The 13,092-nt window shown below is 39.4% G+C and overlaps 1 protein-coding gene across 1 annotated transcript in view; it reads right to left on the bottom strand.

The window, feature by feature from the left end:
• FAT4 (FAT atypical cadherin 4) overlaps nucleotides 1–13,092 on the bottom strand; it is a 132,356-nt gene that overhangs the window by 11,453 nt on the left and 107,811 nt on the right. Inside the window, exons 10-14 of the mRNA XM_054633494.2 lie at nucleotides 8,658–8,762; nucleotides 6,781–7,088; nucleotides 2,678–2,763; nucleotides 1,492–1,671; nucleotides 396–520 (exon numbers count right to left, since the gene is read on the bottom strand). Of these exons, the coding sequence (XP_054489469.2) occupies nucleotides 396–520; nucleotides 1,492–1,671; nucleotides 2,678–2,763; nucleotides 6,781–7,088; nucleotides 8,658–8,762 (804 nt within the window). The remainder of the gene's footprint in view (nucleotides 1–395; nucleotides 521–1,491; nucleotides 1,672–2,677; nucleotides 2,764–6,780; nucleotides 7,089–8,657; nucleotides 8,763–13,092) is intronic.

Below are 13,092 nucleotides of genomic sequence, written 5' to 3'. Positions count from 1 at the left end.
TTAGTTTGGAGAAGCCATAAGCACATGAACTCAATGTTTACGTGAAGGGGTTTTCGCTTACCCTCTTACCTCCCCATAGCAGGCAAATCCCTCCTATGGGATCCCTTTATTTTAGTTACGGATTATATGTTATTGGGAAGCAGGACTTTAAATGAGTGCAAGTTACCTGAAATGTGATATACAGACCAGAAAACATTATGTATTCAGGTTGTTGCCATTTTTAGCTCACCAAAGAGCAACAGTCATTGTGGACTTTTAAACTACTTAAGAGGCAACATGCTGCTTGTTTTCGTTATTTTATAAAATTCATTATCACGTGGCCCTGAAACCCCTTAACAGCCTTTGGTTGAGCCACAGTCAGGTGTATGTTAAAGACAGTGAAAGCTCCTTCTCACATTTTTCACAGTGCCTTCCTGTGAGTCCATCCTTGCAGTGACACTGCTGCCACGACCACTGATCGACACAAGTGCCACCATGCTGGCAGGGGCTGGTCGTGCAAGCGCCTTCCAGTCTGGGACACCTGAAAAAAATCAGAAAAGCAGATGCTGAAAAAGGTGCACACAAATAAGCAGACCAAATGTGCTGGGAATTGTCATCTGTTTAAATGGTACTCCCTTTCTTCCCCTCAGAGATGCTAAAACGGCTCTTCTCCCCATCCCTGGAAGTGTCCAAGGCCAGGTTGGATGGCTCGGAGCAACCTGGTCGAGCAGAAGCCCCATGGCAGGGTCGTTGGAACTGGATGACCTTTAAGGTCCCTTCCAATCCAAACCATTCTGTAGTTCTAAGGATCTCTGTAGACAGCTCAAGTTTCTAAGCAGATCGCAATTTTCAGCATCAATTTATAGCAGTCTTACAAAAGAGGAAGGAATTCAGAGACAGCCAAACTCCTACTATCTGTGATGCAAGAGAGAAGAAACCTTTTCAGGCATTTTTTTATGCTGCAGACTGCCAGGGTCTTTGTATTACAATGATCAGTGCAAACATGGGGGCTGAGAGAGGAAGTGTGAATGAGGAAATCTGGATGGAAGACTGACATTATTGCTACAACTGCAACTTCAAATACTGAGATGGAAAAAACAATAGAATCAGATAGTTCATCATTTCTGAAAGAGCACTCAGAGGATATGAGGGAACTTCGGTGATACTTGAGAGGCAAAGTGAGAGAACAGACGTGGTGGATTAAGAGGATATAAAAGGGAGTAGAGGGCTAGCAAACAGTATGAGTACAGCCAAAACCAGGTGGAATTTATAAAGAGATCCAAGAACATGGGCGACTCAATTTCAGCCCACAAAGCTACTTGAATAATCACTAACAAAAGAAATGTAATGATACTGCTTTTGTTTTTAAGACTCTGTAATCTTTAGTGAACCTTTAATCCAAATTCACTTTCTTCCTACTTTTTACAGTAGGTTCTACAGTCTTTTTTTCCTAACAAGAAATTTCCTTTATTGCAAACGGGGTCCATGTGATCCCATATATAGCAGACGTACTGATCTAGGATTCCTTGGGCGGCCAAAGCCTGGCTGGGCTCCAGGGGACGTCCATTGACTGCAAACTCCATTATGCAGCCCACAAAATCATGGCTTTCCACCTGCCCTCTCCTCTGAAGGATGGGCTCTATGGACCTGATGCCACCAACAGTAACTCGATTGGGTTGTACATCGAGAGTCCTGTGAAAGAGAAAAATGACTAATCAGTACCAGACATCAGGATGGTGATGACAGCACAGGAACTGCAACCATCAGTTTCAGCCTGTGGCTAAAATTCCTCTTCCCAAATTGGTATTTCCCATTTAGAAGGGGACACAGAAATTAACGTCACTTGAACTAACAGTTGTAGTGGGCATGACTCTAAATTCACACTCAGTTTGCATGTCAAAATTTCTATTCACTTGACTGAGCAGTGTGCTTGAGAGCACAACAAATAAGGTTTTTTACCCAACTATAATTGAGATTGTAGGTGATACTTAAACAGCAGGAAGATGGACTCATTGTTTTTCAAAGATGTAACACATCTGCTAGCAGGGAAACCCTGTGTGGCAGGAAACATTGTGATTATTTTAAGAAATTAGCCAAAATGATTGGGATTAAAGTTACTGTTATCTCCAAAAATTTGAGCCCAAGACTACTGAGCTAGTGACAGTAAACACCAGAAATAAAGTTTGATTTCTTTACTGGACACTGTTTATGAACTCAAAACTGTAACAGAAAACACCTGAAAACAATGTCAAAGTAATTACTGTTAATATTTTTGTAATGACAGCACTAATCAGGTGATTTTATTTCCTATGTCTTTATGAGCAATGAGAGGTGCAGTTTAAATAAATACATGACCCCAAATCATTAGGCAATAGATGTTATCCTCATTTGTACCACAGTGCAAACTACTCGTGGCCATGCATTTCCTGACTGCCACCAGAGCCTGGGGACAGAGATGGTGTACAGAACTGGGGATTTCTGAGCAAACTCCTTGTTATGATCCAGTTCCATGCAGAAATATAGCCTGACCTAGCAAGCAGGAACATACACAGAAAATTTAATTTGCTTCTGCAAAGATGAAGCCTTATCATTATTCCAATTTTCTCTGACTTTACAGGGAGATTTCTTCTTAACTTATTAAAAAAAAAATCCTACCCAAACCCCAAGCTAACCCCACAAAATGAAGAAAAATATTTACCAGTCAGTCGAAACTGCAACGTTGCTAACAGTGCAGTAGCCTGGCTCCTGGTCCTCAGAGCAGGAATCCACCGTCAGGGATGCTGCCTGCAAAAGGCACACACACAAACATGCTGAGTATTACAACGCTTTAGTCCCCAACCACATGAACTATTTATGTTTAGGTGTATTATATCAAGGACTTGGCCAGAAAGCCCTTGATATAATACTATATATATATATAAAATATAATCCCAAGTGACATCATGACTTTTATGTCACCACCAAGGTGTGGATACAAACAGAGAGGGAGCCAATTGTCTGCTTCATACAGAGATGGACTTAAACACCAATTTTTCACATTTGGGCAGAGTTTCTTTCATATTTGTTTGCTTTACTCCTGGACACTGAAGTTACTTTGGCTCATACCATATCCTACTCCTGACATGGTTCAGATAATCTGAGCAGAAAGCTGCCCCTTCCAATCACAAAGGGAGTTCCTTCAGGGGCTTTACTATGATATTAAACATATTGAAATTGATAAAAAGCGTGTTACAAAAGCTGGGAGTACATACATTGAGATTACCAGTTTAAAAAAATGACCCTGGGATTAGAAACACTGAGATGATTAGTTAAAAATAATAACCAACCACTCAATAGAACTCAAAAAGTAACCAAATGGACCTGCTTAAGGTAACCCCTTGACTAAGAGGCCATGAGGGATCTCAACTTTGATAATGGAGGAGCATCTGGACACCTAGAGTGGGGCAAAGCTGATGGCATTACCACTACTCACAGCAGTCTTGTTCTTTAATTATTGTTTTACTATTACTATTTTTACCCCCAAACCATCACGTCCTAGACAACAATGTTGCCTCAAGCCTGGTCTAGTGGAAGGTGTCTGTGCCCACGACAGGGGGGTTGGAACCAGATGATCTTTAAGGCTCTTTCCAACCCAAACCATTCTGTGATTCTGAGACTACCCATCTAACTTATTTACACTAAAGTTACTCATGGCACTTCTATTTGTAATCTATAAAAGTCTAACCAAAGCTGTCACTAAAATCATGAAACAACTCCTGCTGATTTGAAAAGGAGTTTTTATTTTATTCCTTATTTAGCAAAGAATTGTCCCCACAGTGATTTATTAATAACAGATGCGCTGAAAAAAAGAAATCCCAACCAACCCTGAAGGTTAGTTATTCCTTAAAACAAATTTTCAGAAAAATAAACAATCTCCACGTTGTACATCTCCTCATGTTTCAGCAAGATGTGTGGTAGAGTTTTACAGCAAATTTAAATCAAATGCCACCTTTAAAAATGCCTGGCTTTATATTTTGGTTTGGATTGCTCTATGGGAGCTGAGCAAGCAGCACTGGCTATCAGTACAGCATTACTCTGCAGAGATTTTTTCTACTGCCTGCAAATAAGTTTGGTAACAACAGCCTGTTGAAATCCCCACAGATTGGCCATGCTAGCTCCAAATACATGCTGCAAGCTGACACACTGTATTGACCAAATAAAATCAGAGCTCTTAGCCCTAAATCATGCCCTACAGTACGATTAAATTGTTCAATCTGCTATTTTTAATGGAAGCTTATCTTGAATTTCTTTCCATACAAATGAGCAAAGTGCTTCTCCCAAGAAATGTCAGTCTGGAGTTCCAAAGCAGATTATAGCCTTGTGTAAATGAAACAATTCAGAGAAAGAATAATAAGCTGGCTGCTCTGTATGCCACCACATGCATATATATTTTTCCTTCAGAACATCAACAACAAAAACTGAAATGAGTTTTTTTGTTCTTAGCTCAATCAGCATAATCTCCCTAACTTACATTGCTATGTGCTCTGCAAGCCAAGCTCCAGCCCCAGCTGAAGGGCTGGATATTTGAGAATATATTTTACTTGGAACAGAGTTCATACAATTTATTTTCTAATGTTAGTCAAATGTTCCTGCTTGTTACTTAAGCATTACTCTACAGTTACCTTGCCACATTATGAGCCTTTCTATCCTGTCACTTTGCAATAGCTCAGGACTGACAACTTAATGATTTTACCAGTTTCCGATAAAATCCCACTGTGCTGTAGGAAATGACAGATTTGGAATCCTAAAGGGGGCCTATTTTATACAGTTTTGGACACCTGGGAGACATTTTTCCTGCAGCAGAAATATCTAAGACAAAGGCGATTCTCTTCACATGCTGTTTGTAAACAGCTGACATTACTGAATAGGTTTAAACATTAAAAACAAACAAACAAAAAAATCATACAAAGGTATAGGTTGTCTTAAATATTTGCTTTTAGCCTGAAGCATTCATGGCTGAAATTTCTATAAATAGCCCTTTTTATGTTCTCTCTTCTTCTATAGTCTTCTGGCACACTGACAAGTAAAACATTTTCTTTCTCTGTTTTTTCTTTCTTCAGTGTACTTCATTTATTTGTTGCAACTTTTACTCTGTGTCCTTATACTTTACCATTTACATCTTATTTATGGAAGTAACATTCTACTTTAGTTACTAAAATGGGAACATGGTGCATGCCAAGATTAAAGTGCACCTTCAGGCTTTACCATTAGGAAGCTGTGATGTAAATTATTAAATTTGCAAGATGCAAATTGAATATCTGGTATCAAAGCACATTAAACCAAAGTCATTGCTCAATATCACAATTATCCTTCATCTTATTTGGATATATAAGTCATAAAAACACACACAAATTGTATTTGCAAAACCAGCTGAAGACTGGATTTCACAGAACCATAGAATCCTTAATGTTGGAAAAGATCCTCAAGAGTCTAACCACTAAGCCAGCACTGTCAAGGCCACCATTAAACCATGTCCCCAGGTGCCACATCTACACATCTTTTTAATACCTCCAGGGATGGTGACTCCACCACTTCCCTGGGCAGCCTTTTCCAGGCACTGACAACCCTTTTGGGGAAGAACTCTTTACTAATATTCAATCTAAACCTCCCCTGCTGCAACTTGAGGCCATTTCCTCTTCTCCTGTTGCTTGTAACTTGGGAGAAGAGAGCAAGACCCAGAATTAATGGAGATATCGGGTATTGCACTACAAATGGAAATGGAGTTAAGGGCTCAAGAGCAAGGACTAGAAGGGAGCACAGAACAGTTTATTGCTTTTATTCCCTCCATCACTTCTAGCTTGACATACACAAACCAAAATGGGGAACCCCACTGTATATTACTGCTCTATGACTTTAATTCCAAACATGAATTCCACGTATGCTGGCCATGCCTGCCTGAAAAGGGAACTGTTGGGCAATAGTTACTGATTATGGATGGCAAATAGATTTGGTTTCATTTCTAACTCAAACACTGTGGAGTCAAAAAACTTGGCTTGGATTCAAAGAGCACTTGGTTTATGTTCTGCTTTGGAAATATTATTAAAAAATGAGAGAAGAGGAATAGAAAACATTTACTGGAGAAAGAAATGAAGGCAGGAGAAGGGTCAGAGTGCCAGGCATATGGTAATCCGTTGTCCCAGTTTTGGCAGAATTCCTCACCTCAGATGCATTCTGGGGGACAGAGAGAGAAGTAACTGCCCTCCTTCCCCTCAAAAAACTCTCTTGATGTAGAATGTAACCTTTTAACTCTTTACATGTATGCTACAGAGGAAAACCAGGCTCCCAGTCTGACGAGATTGGAAAAATCTCTGAATTAGCCCAAGGAGGTCATGGATGCCTAGAATTTTAAGTCTGTCCACTTGGATTTTCTAAATGTTGAGAAAAATTATTTTGAGGCTTTTTGCAATTACTGTGGTTAATTAGCATTCCCTGATAATCACCCTGTAATCTACAGCAGTTAATTAGCCCCGTGCGTAGTCATCTATGTCATTAATTATTCCTGGCTCTCATTTTTCACACTGAGAGTTTGGGGGCACTTTGCACACGTTTTTTTCATTACACTTTATCATCGTCATACTAAACAAACCACCACAGGGCTCTGAGTCACTTGGAGTGAGGCAGAAACGAAGGAGGTTTTTCCCAAAGTTGGAGTTTCTGCTAGCAAACGCGGCGTCGCTAATTCCACGTTCCTCTGAGCTCCCCTGGAAGCCAGAGTGATTTGGCTGAACTGGCCTTAAAATCCCCGTTTTTAGCCCTTCTTACCATGCCAGCCCTGCGTGCGATGGCCGTGTGGAACTGTCCATCAGACACCTTCTTAGCCGTGGTGAGCTTGTAGGTGCCACTGCCCAGGTTGTAGGAGAACCTCAGCCGGCCCTCCGCGATCTCCAGCGCCAGGAATTCCGCCCGCTCCCCGGTCTGGTTGTCGTGGTTGTACAGCAGCAAGGCGTTACTCTTGATGGTGGCAAACTTTATGTAGATGTAATTGTTGTTGGGATCCAGGCTGGGGAACTCCATGTAGGACAGCTCTTCAAACCCGTAACTGTTGAGCTCGCAGTGATTCCCAAAAACACCTGAAAAACGAAAAGCAAAGTCTGGAATCGGGGAGTTTTGTCCTCACTGTGCCTCCTCCCAGGAGTGAAGCATGGATGTGCTCTCCACATGGCTGTGGAACCACTAATGTTCAATTAAAATCACACAACCAACAGAAGAATGCTATTACCCACAGCTGGGGGCTGAGGTACATTATATTTAAAGTTTAAAATTGAATTACAAAGGACAGATGCATCTATTGAAAAGCACTTTGTCGAGCTCTGTGGCTTCTTCGGAAAACACCAAACCAAGCCAGCTTGACAGCTCTGTCAGGACATGGCTGTTAATTATCATCAGGCATTTATTAATCCAGCTATGGAAATAAATGTGCAAGTTGAGTTTATTTTTCGTTCTGCGACTGTTATCTGAACTGTTTCTCACTGGGTGGTTCATTTTTTATACTTATTAAATAAGCATATGTGTGATTAAAATATTATGTCTCCTCATGTCAGTAAAAACTGATATTCGTATTTTGGTGCATTCTACATACTTCTTTTCAGAGCTCTGTCACATAATTTCCTTTGGTTTTTCTTTTACTGCATCAACAGTGGGAAAAAATCCTGATTTAATTTATGAATATTAGTTACATTTACAATGGGAAATTAATTAACCCTGAGGAAATGTACAACAAAGGAAATAAAAGGGAATAGACAAATTATTCCACATGCTAATAGAAATACATATTCAGCACTAGTTACAAATGCATATTGAGAACTACACTTTTGTGAGAGAGTTTTCAGCAACCTTGAAACACTGTAGATGATTTCTGGACATTTCTGGGTTTTTTTATTAATTTGTTACATTTACTTTCATACTTTTCCATATGAACAATGGCAATTCTGGATTAATCTGCATTCAGAATCAAGCTTGCAGCAATCGTGTCATGATGCCTTAAAATATCCGTATTGTTCCATGTTTTTATTGGGTCCATTCCACAAACCAAATCTGGGATAATTAAATTCTAAAAATTATGAAACTATTTTGGCACTACTATATGCTTCTCTGATGTAAAATACTGATGTTATTTACAGTGGTCTTACTCTTCAGCTCCACTAAAAGGGCCTGTTATTCATCAGGAGAGCTTTGTTATCACCACACTTCCTCCTTCAGACTGAACTTTGGATATTCTGGGTGGTGAAGGTACTTCAGCCCTGATCCAGCTGTGTTTAAGTTTCATCTTTAGGAAGCCAATAGTCTTGATTTAAGTATTTCAAGCATCCATTCTTACTTTTGGACAGTTATCTCTATCTATCTATCTATCTGTTCAGAAATATTCTTTCTAATTTTTAGGCACTGAGTTGTTTGGCTGGGTCTTATGTTTTTCTATGAGAGATAAAGGACCTGCTACTAGGAATGACAAATATGTACTTGTAGTGACCACATCACTTTTTAATTTTCTTCTGAAGAAAAATGAGTTCCTTGAGCCTCTAAATACATGCATTTTTTCCAGACCTGGAATCATTTTCAAGCCAGAAATTATTTATGCAGGTAAAAATAAATAGAAATATAAGTAGGGCAAGGGGAGATGAAGAGGAGAGAAGGGTACTCACCAAAGGGACAGTGGCAGAAATACCCCTCCAGCCCACTTTGGCAGGACCCACCATTGAAACAGGGGTTGCACTCACAGTAGTTAACAGTGGAGTCACACGTTTTCCCTGTGATGAGGGAACAAAAGCAATTTCCAGGTCAGGGAAATAGGAAAGTCAGGCTGGTGTTGTAGGTAATGAGGTCATGAACCAATGCTAAACACATAGCCAGGAGAGAGGGTGCCAGGGACCAGCTCTGGGATGGAGAGAGGACTCACAGACAGGATTCTGAGCTGCTCCAAGCCCTGCCATAGGCATAATCTGTGGCCTAGAGAAAACAACTCTACTTTTCAAGTCTCTCACTGTGATTAGAGGTGCTGGTGGACTGTTGTTTTAATTGAAATTTTTTATTAATTGGTGTCTTTAAAAGAGAGGTCATGCAATTAAAGGCAATGCTGAAATAAAGAACTGTAAAAATGTATCTTTTTTTCTCCCTGTTGAGTGCAATATACTCAGGAGTGCAAAGGAGATACAGACAGCCCTTGCTGGACCCCGCACAAGCAGGTCATGCTGAACAGAGGCTGCTATTGTACATTATATGATTTTTCTTATTTTTCCTCATCAATTACAACCTCCTTCCTGACTTGGAGAGACCACAGTCCTCTGGAGCTAAAACAAGCTGCCCTGGATACAGTCCTTCTCTAAGCAGACATTGTCACATGTGGTAAATATTATTCCCCAGAGAACAAACTGAAATCACATAATTCATTTCAGCAAGGAAAGGAACCAAGAGAAAAAGTGAAGATTTTAACAGACACCAAATACAGACACGCGTATTCTATGTACGAAACTAAAATTTTCTTGGCATGGAAACATTAACTACAAAAATATTGGTCTTCATTTCTAATGTTTTCAATGCTTGGCTTTGATGAGTTTAGCAACACTTCCACTACATCCCACTCTTGGAACCTGTCTTCCTGTTGGCAGCAGTGCCAGCCTTCACTGACTGTGCTCAGCAAAAACTTCAAAGTGTTGTTGTTATGCTTGTCCTCCCTGTTTCGCTGCAAAAACTCACAAAAGCAGCCACAGTCTTCCAGACTTCTCCTAAACTTCATCTCAGCCAGGCTGTATGAACAAAGCAAGGGCTGGGATTGTCTTAATGCTTCTTTCTGCATCGATAATTAATTGTTTTACTTCTTACACCATATGTGTACGTTTAAGTTAAAAGTACAACATGAGCCTGCACAGAGGGTGTCCATTCTTGTATGTCACATATATCTTGTAATTTTACATCTCCCAGGACAGGAATGCACCAATCCTTAGAGGCTGCTGGTGCAACTAAAAACTGTAGCAAACCAGGACTTTGCTTTACAAACTTTGGAGTTTAACAACTTGAGTCGCCTAAGACTCAAGAAAACCTCTTGTTTTTCACTCCTCTTCTACTTTTTTTTTTTGTTTAACCTACAGTTTGTAAGCAGCTCTTGCATGTGAGCAGCAGCTCTCCATGTGTGACTGCAAGTAGGGTGGAAATGGAGCGCTGGAGGATTCCTGCGGTTAATACGTCACTTGTAGATGCACCATAAATCCAGGAAACTTTTCCAGTGTCTGAATCTAATTATGCTTTGGGGGTATTTATTTATGTTTTATTCTCTAATGGGCATGACTGCAGGATGAGCTAACTTTTTATGTGAGATTTTGCTGTTTTCTTTGTTTTCAATTTATGGTCTGTAGTAGAGGTCTTTGACTCATGAAGGAGAGCACATAGGAGGAGTGAGACAGATATGCTTAAAATAGCTCAGTGATGCTGCTCAGTTTTCACAAAAATCAAGTGCAGCTAAAAAGGCTTACTCAGATTTTTGCAGTTCAATCTAACTAAATACTCTTCTTTTTCCCAGCTAACATTAAAGCTGGCACGTTTGCTGACTCAGCAAGAGAATATGGATATTTATTTCAGCTGCACTTACTGTAACCAATGAATAAAAGCATCTTCTTTATGCTTAACTGTTGTTTGAAGAGCTTTTGAAACTAATAGAGGTGTGTTTAGAATAACAGAATTATGGAATCACAGAAAAGTTTGGGTTGGAAAGGGACTTAAAAACCATCTTGTTCCAACCCCCTACCATGGGAAGGGACATGAGACCAAGTTGCTCAAAGTCCCATCCAAATTAGGCCTAGATGAAAACTGAAGTTAGCTGAGTTTATAGATCAATTCTAGGCTGAAATTCTGAAAGATGCAAGGTATTCATTTCTTCATCAGAAAGATCTTTTTCTGAAGACCGTGAAAATGAGGAGAATGCTGGATAATTGGTAACAGACAGCATTCAACATTTATCATTCATCACCTCCAGCTGATGCTATCACAGGCAGGGGCTTATGCAAAAATCTAAGTTCCTGAGACTTTTTTTTTTTGTTAATTGAAAAATGTAACAGAAACAGATACCAGCTGAATGTTTTTCAGTTAAGATTTCAGCTGATTTGGGAGTTTTAGTTTTTGTGGTTCTCTGCGTCCATGTTATAAAGTGGTTGTTCAAGCATTCTAATCTTGCATTTGAAACAACTTCACAACCATACATTCCTTCATCTTAATGAATCCTGGAAAACAGGAAATGAAGGGTTCAAAGGAAGGGCAGACAACTACTGTAAATCACCAAGCATATTCCCTCCAGAAAGCGATTATTTTAAAAACAAAACCTGTTCATCATTAAGAGATATAATTATAACAGATTGTTCAAACCCTAATGATGTTGCTCTGAGGTAATCAGTCTTTATAATCCTATCCAGTGAAAAAAATGACATTACCTTTTGCAGTATGATGAAGTGAAATGCAGCTGACAAAACACAATAAATCAAGGAAAAGTAAGACTCTCAGTTTTCAGGTACACCATTATAAAGGTCCACAGCTCATGTACTCTAATTTACAGTGAACAGAGAGTCTGTCCCAGAAAATTCTAATTTCTACTTGCATGCACTACCATGTAAATGTTATTTTTTTACCACACATGTAAATTCAATTATGAGACTGTATTTTCATTCCAGCATATAGAAGCAAAACTATGTAAATGGGGAACTGAATTAGAAATCCACTATTTTGGATGCCTCTTTTTTGTTGCTGTTGAGGCACTCAAGGTTTATATTCATGAAACAGTTTGAGGCTTTATTTTTACATCTACTGTGGCTATCTTTAATCACATATGAATGCAAATTAAGAGCCCAAGCAGCTGTGCTCTCTTTCTGTTGGCAGTATAATAATGACATAATAGCCTCTATGTCAAGCATTCTCAAACAATCAGTACACTGACATTTGTTTGCAGAACCTATTGAATATTTAATTTGAAGAATTTCAAATATGCTTTTGCAGACACAAAATGTCTAAATATACTGTGTGATAACTGTGATCTTATCTAATAAGCTCTGTTGATATTAAACTCCAAAGATATTTTGTCTTTTAATTACACTGGTGCCGTTTGTTTTCTGTCTTGATCAATTAATCTCAGGACACTTTAATATCTCTTGATTCTGCAATGGCCAACTGATTAAACAACATCTGACTCCCAAATAGAAATGTCTGCCTCAGTGGCAGTCTATTTTAAGGTTATTTGTGTTGACAAGGAGTTTAAGAAAGCTCCTATCAGATGCCACATTTAATTCATGGCATGAAAGAAATCGGACACTTCAAACTCTAAGAGTCTCTCGTCACATTCTCTTAGCAAAAATACTCATATTTTTTTTTTTTTAACTTGTCACATGCAGTGCTTGATTTTTAGCTGACATAAGGGTTGAGCATTAATGTAGGAATTTAATACCAGAAGAAATCAGCTGGATGCTTCATAAATGTTTCAAATTACAGTCTAGAGGCATACACTGTAGTTTGCTGTTAGAGTTAATCAAGTGTTTTGCTTCACTGCAGCAGCAAACACATGCCCACGTACTCTCTGGTGCTAATGACCTCAAGAGTTACAGGGCATAGGTGCTCTAGAATTATTTTGCCATGCTCCTGGCAAAATAATTTGATATGCTAATACAACATGAAATAAAAACCTGGATTAGTAACTTAATTAGAACTGCTTGTCAATTAACAGCACTTGCTCCTGACCTGAGGCTCAGGAGCACATTTTTGTGAGGTTCATGCAGAAGATCTCATCAGTGTCCTTGATACTGCACTGAATATGTATCCACTGCTGCAGCTGTGATTTAAATTAACTAATTAAACCTTTACTTTGAAATTAACTTTCTCCTCCATTCTCTCCTGCACAGACCCACTTCAAGTAAAAAACCCAGAGGATCCCTTAACCTGTGGGTTACAGGTGAGTTGTGGTGGTGGCAAGTCCCACAGCAGAATGGACACTGCTGTGCTGAGCAGGGCTGCCCTGGGGCTTCTTCAATGCAGAAACACTCCTTAGAAATGGCACTGAAAGCCTTAACTAATCTCTTCTGGTTAGATCTTTTTTTTCTGATTTCT

This window comes from Agelaius phoeniceus, chromosome 4 (genome assembly GCF_051311805.1).
Source record: "Agelaius phoeniceus isolate bAgePho1 chromosome 4, bAgePho1.hap1, whole genome shotgun sequence".
Classification (NCBI taxonomy): Eukaryota; Metazoa; Chordata; class Aves; order Passeriformes; family Icteridae; genus Agelaius; species Agelaius phoeniceus.
The sequence above is the reverse complement of the archived record's forward strand: the minus strand, read 5'-3'. Positions and strand labels throughout refer to the sequence as shown.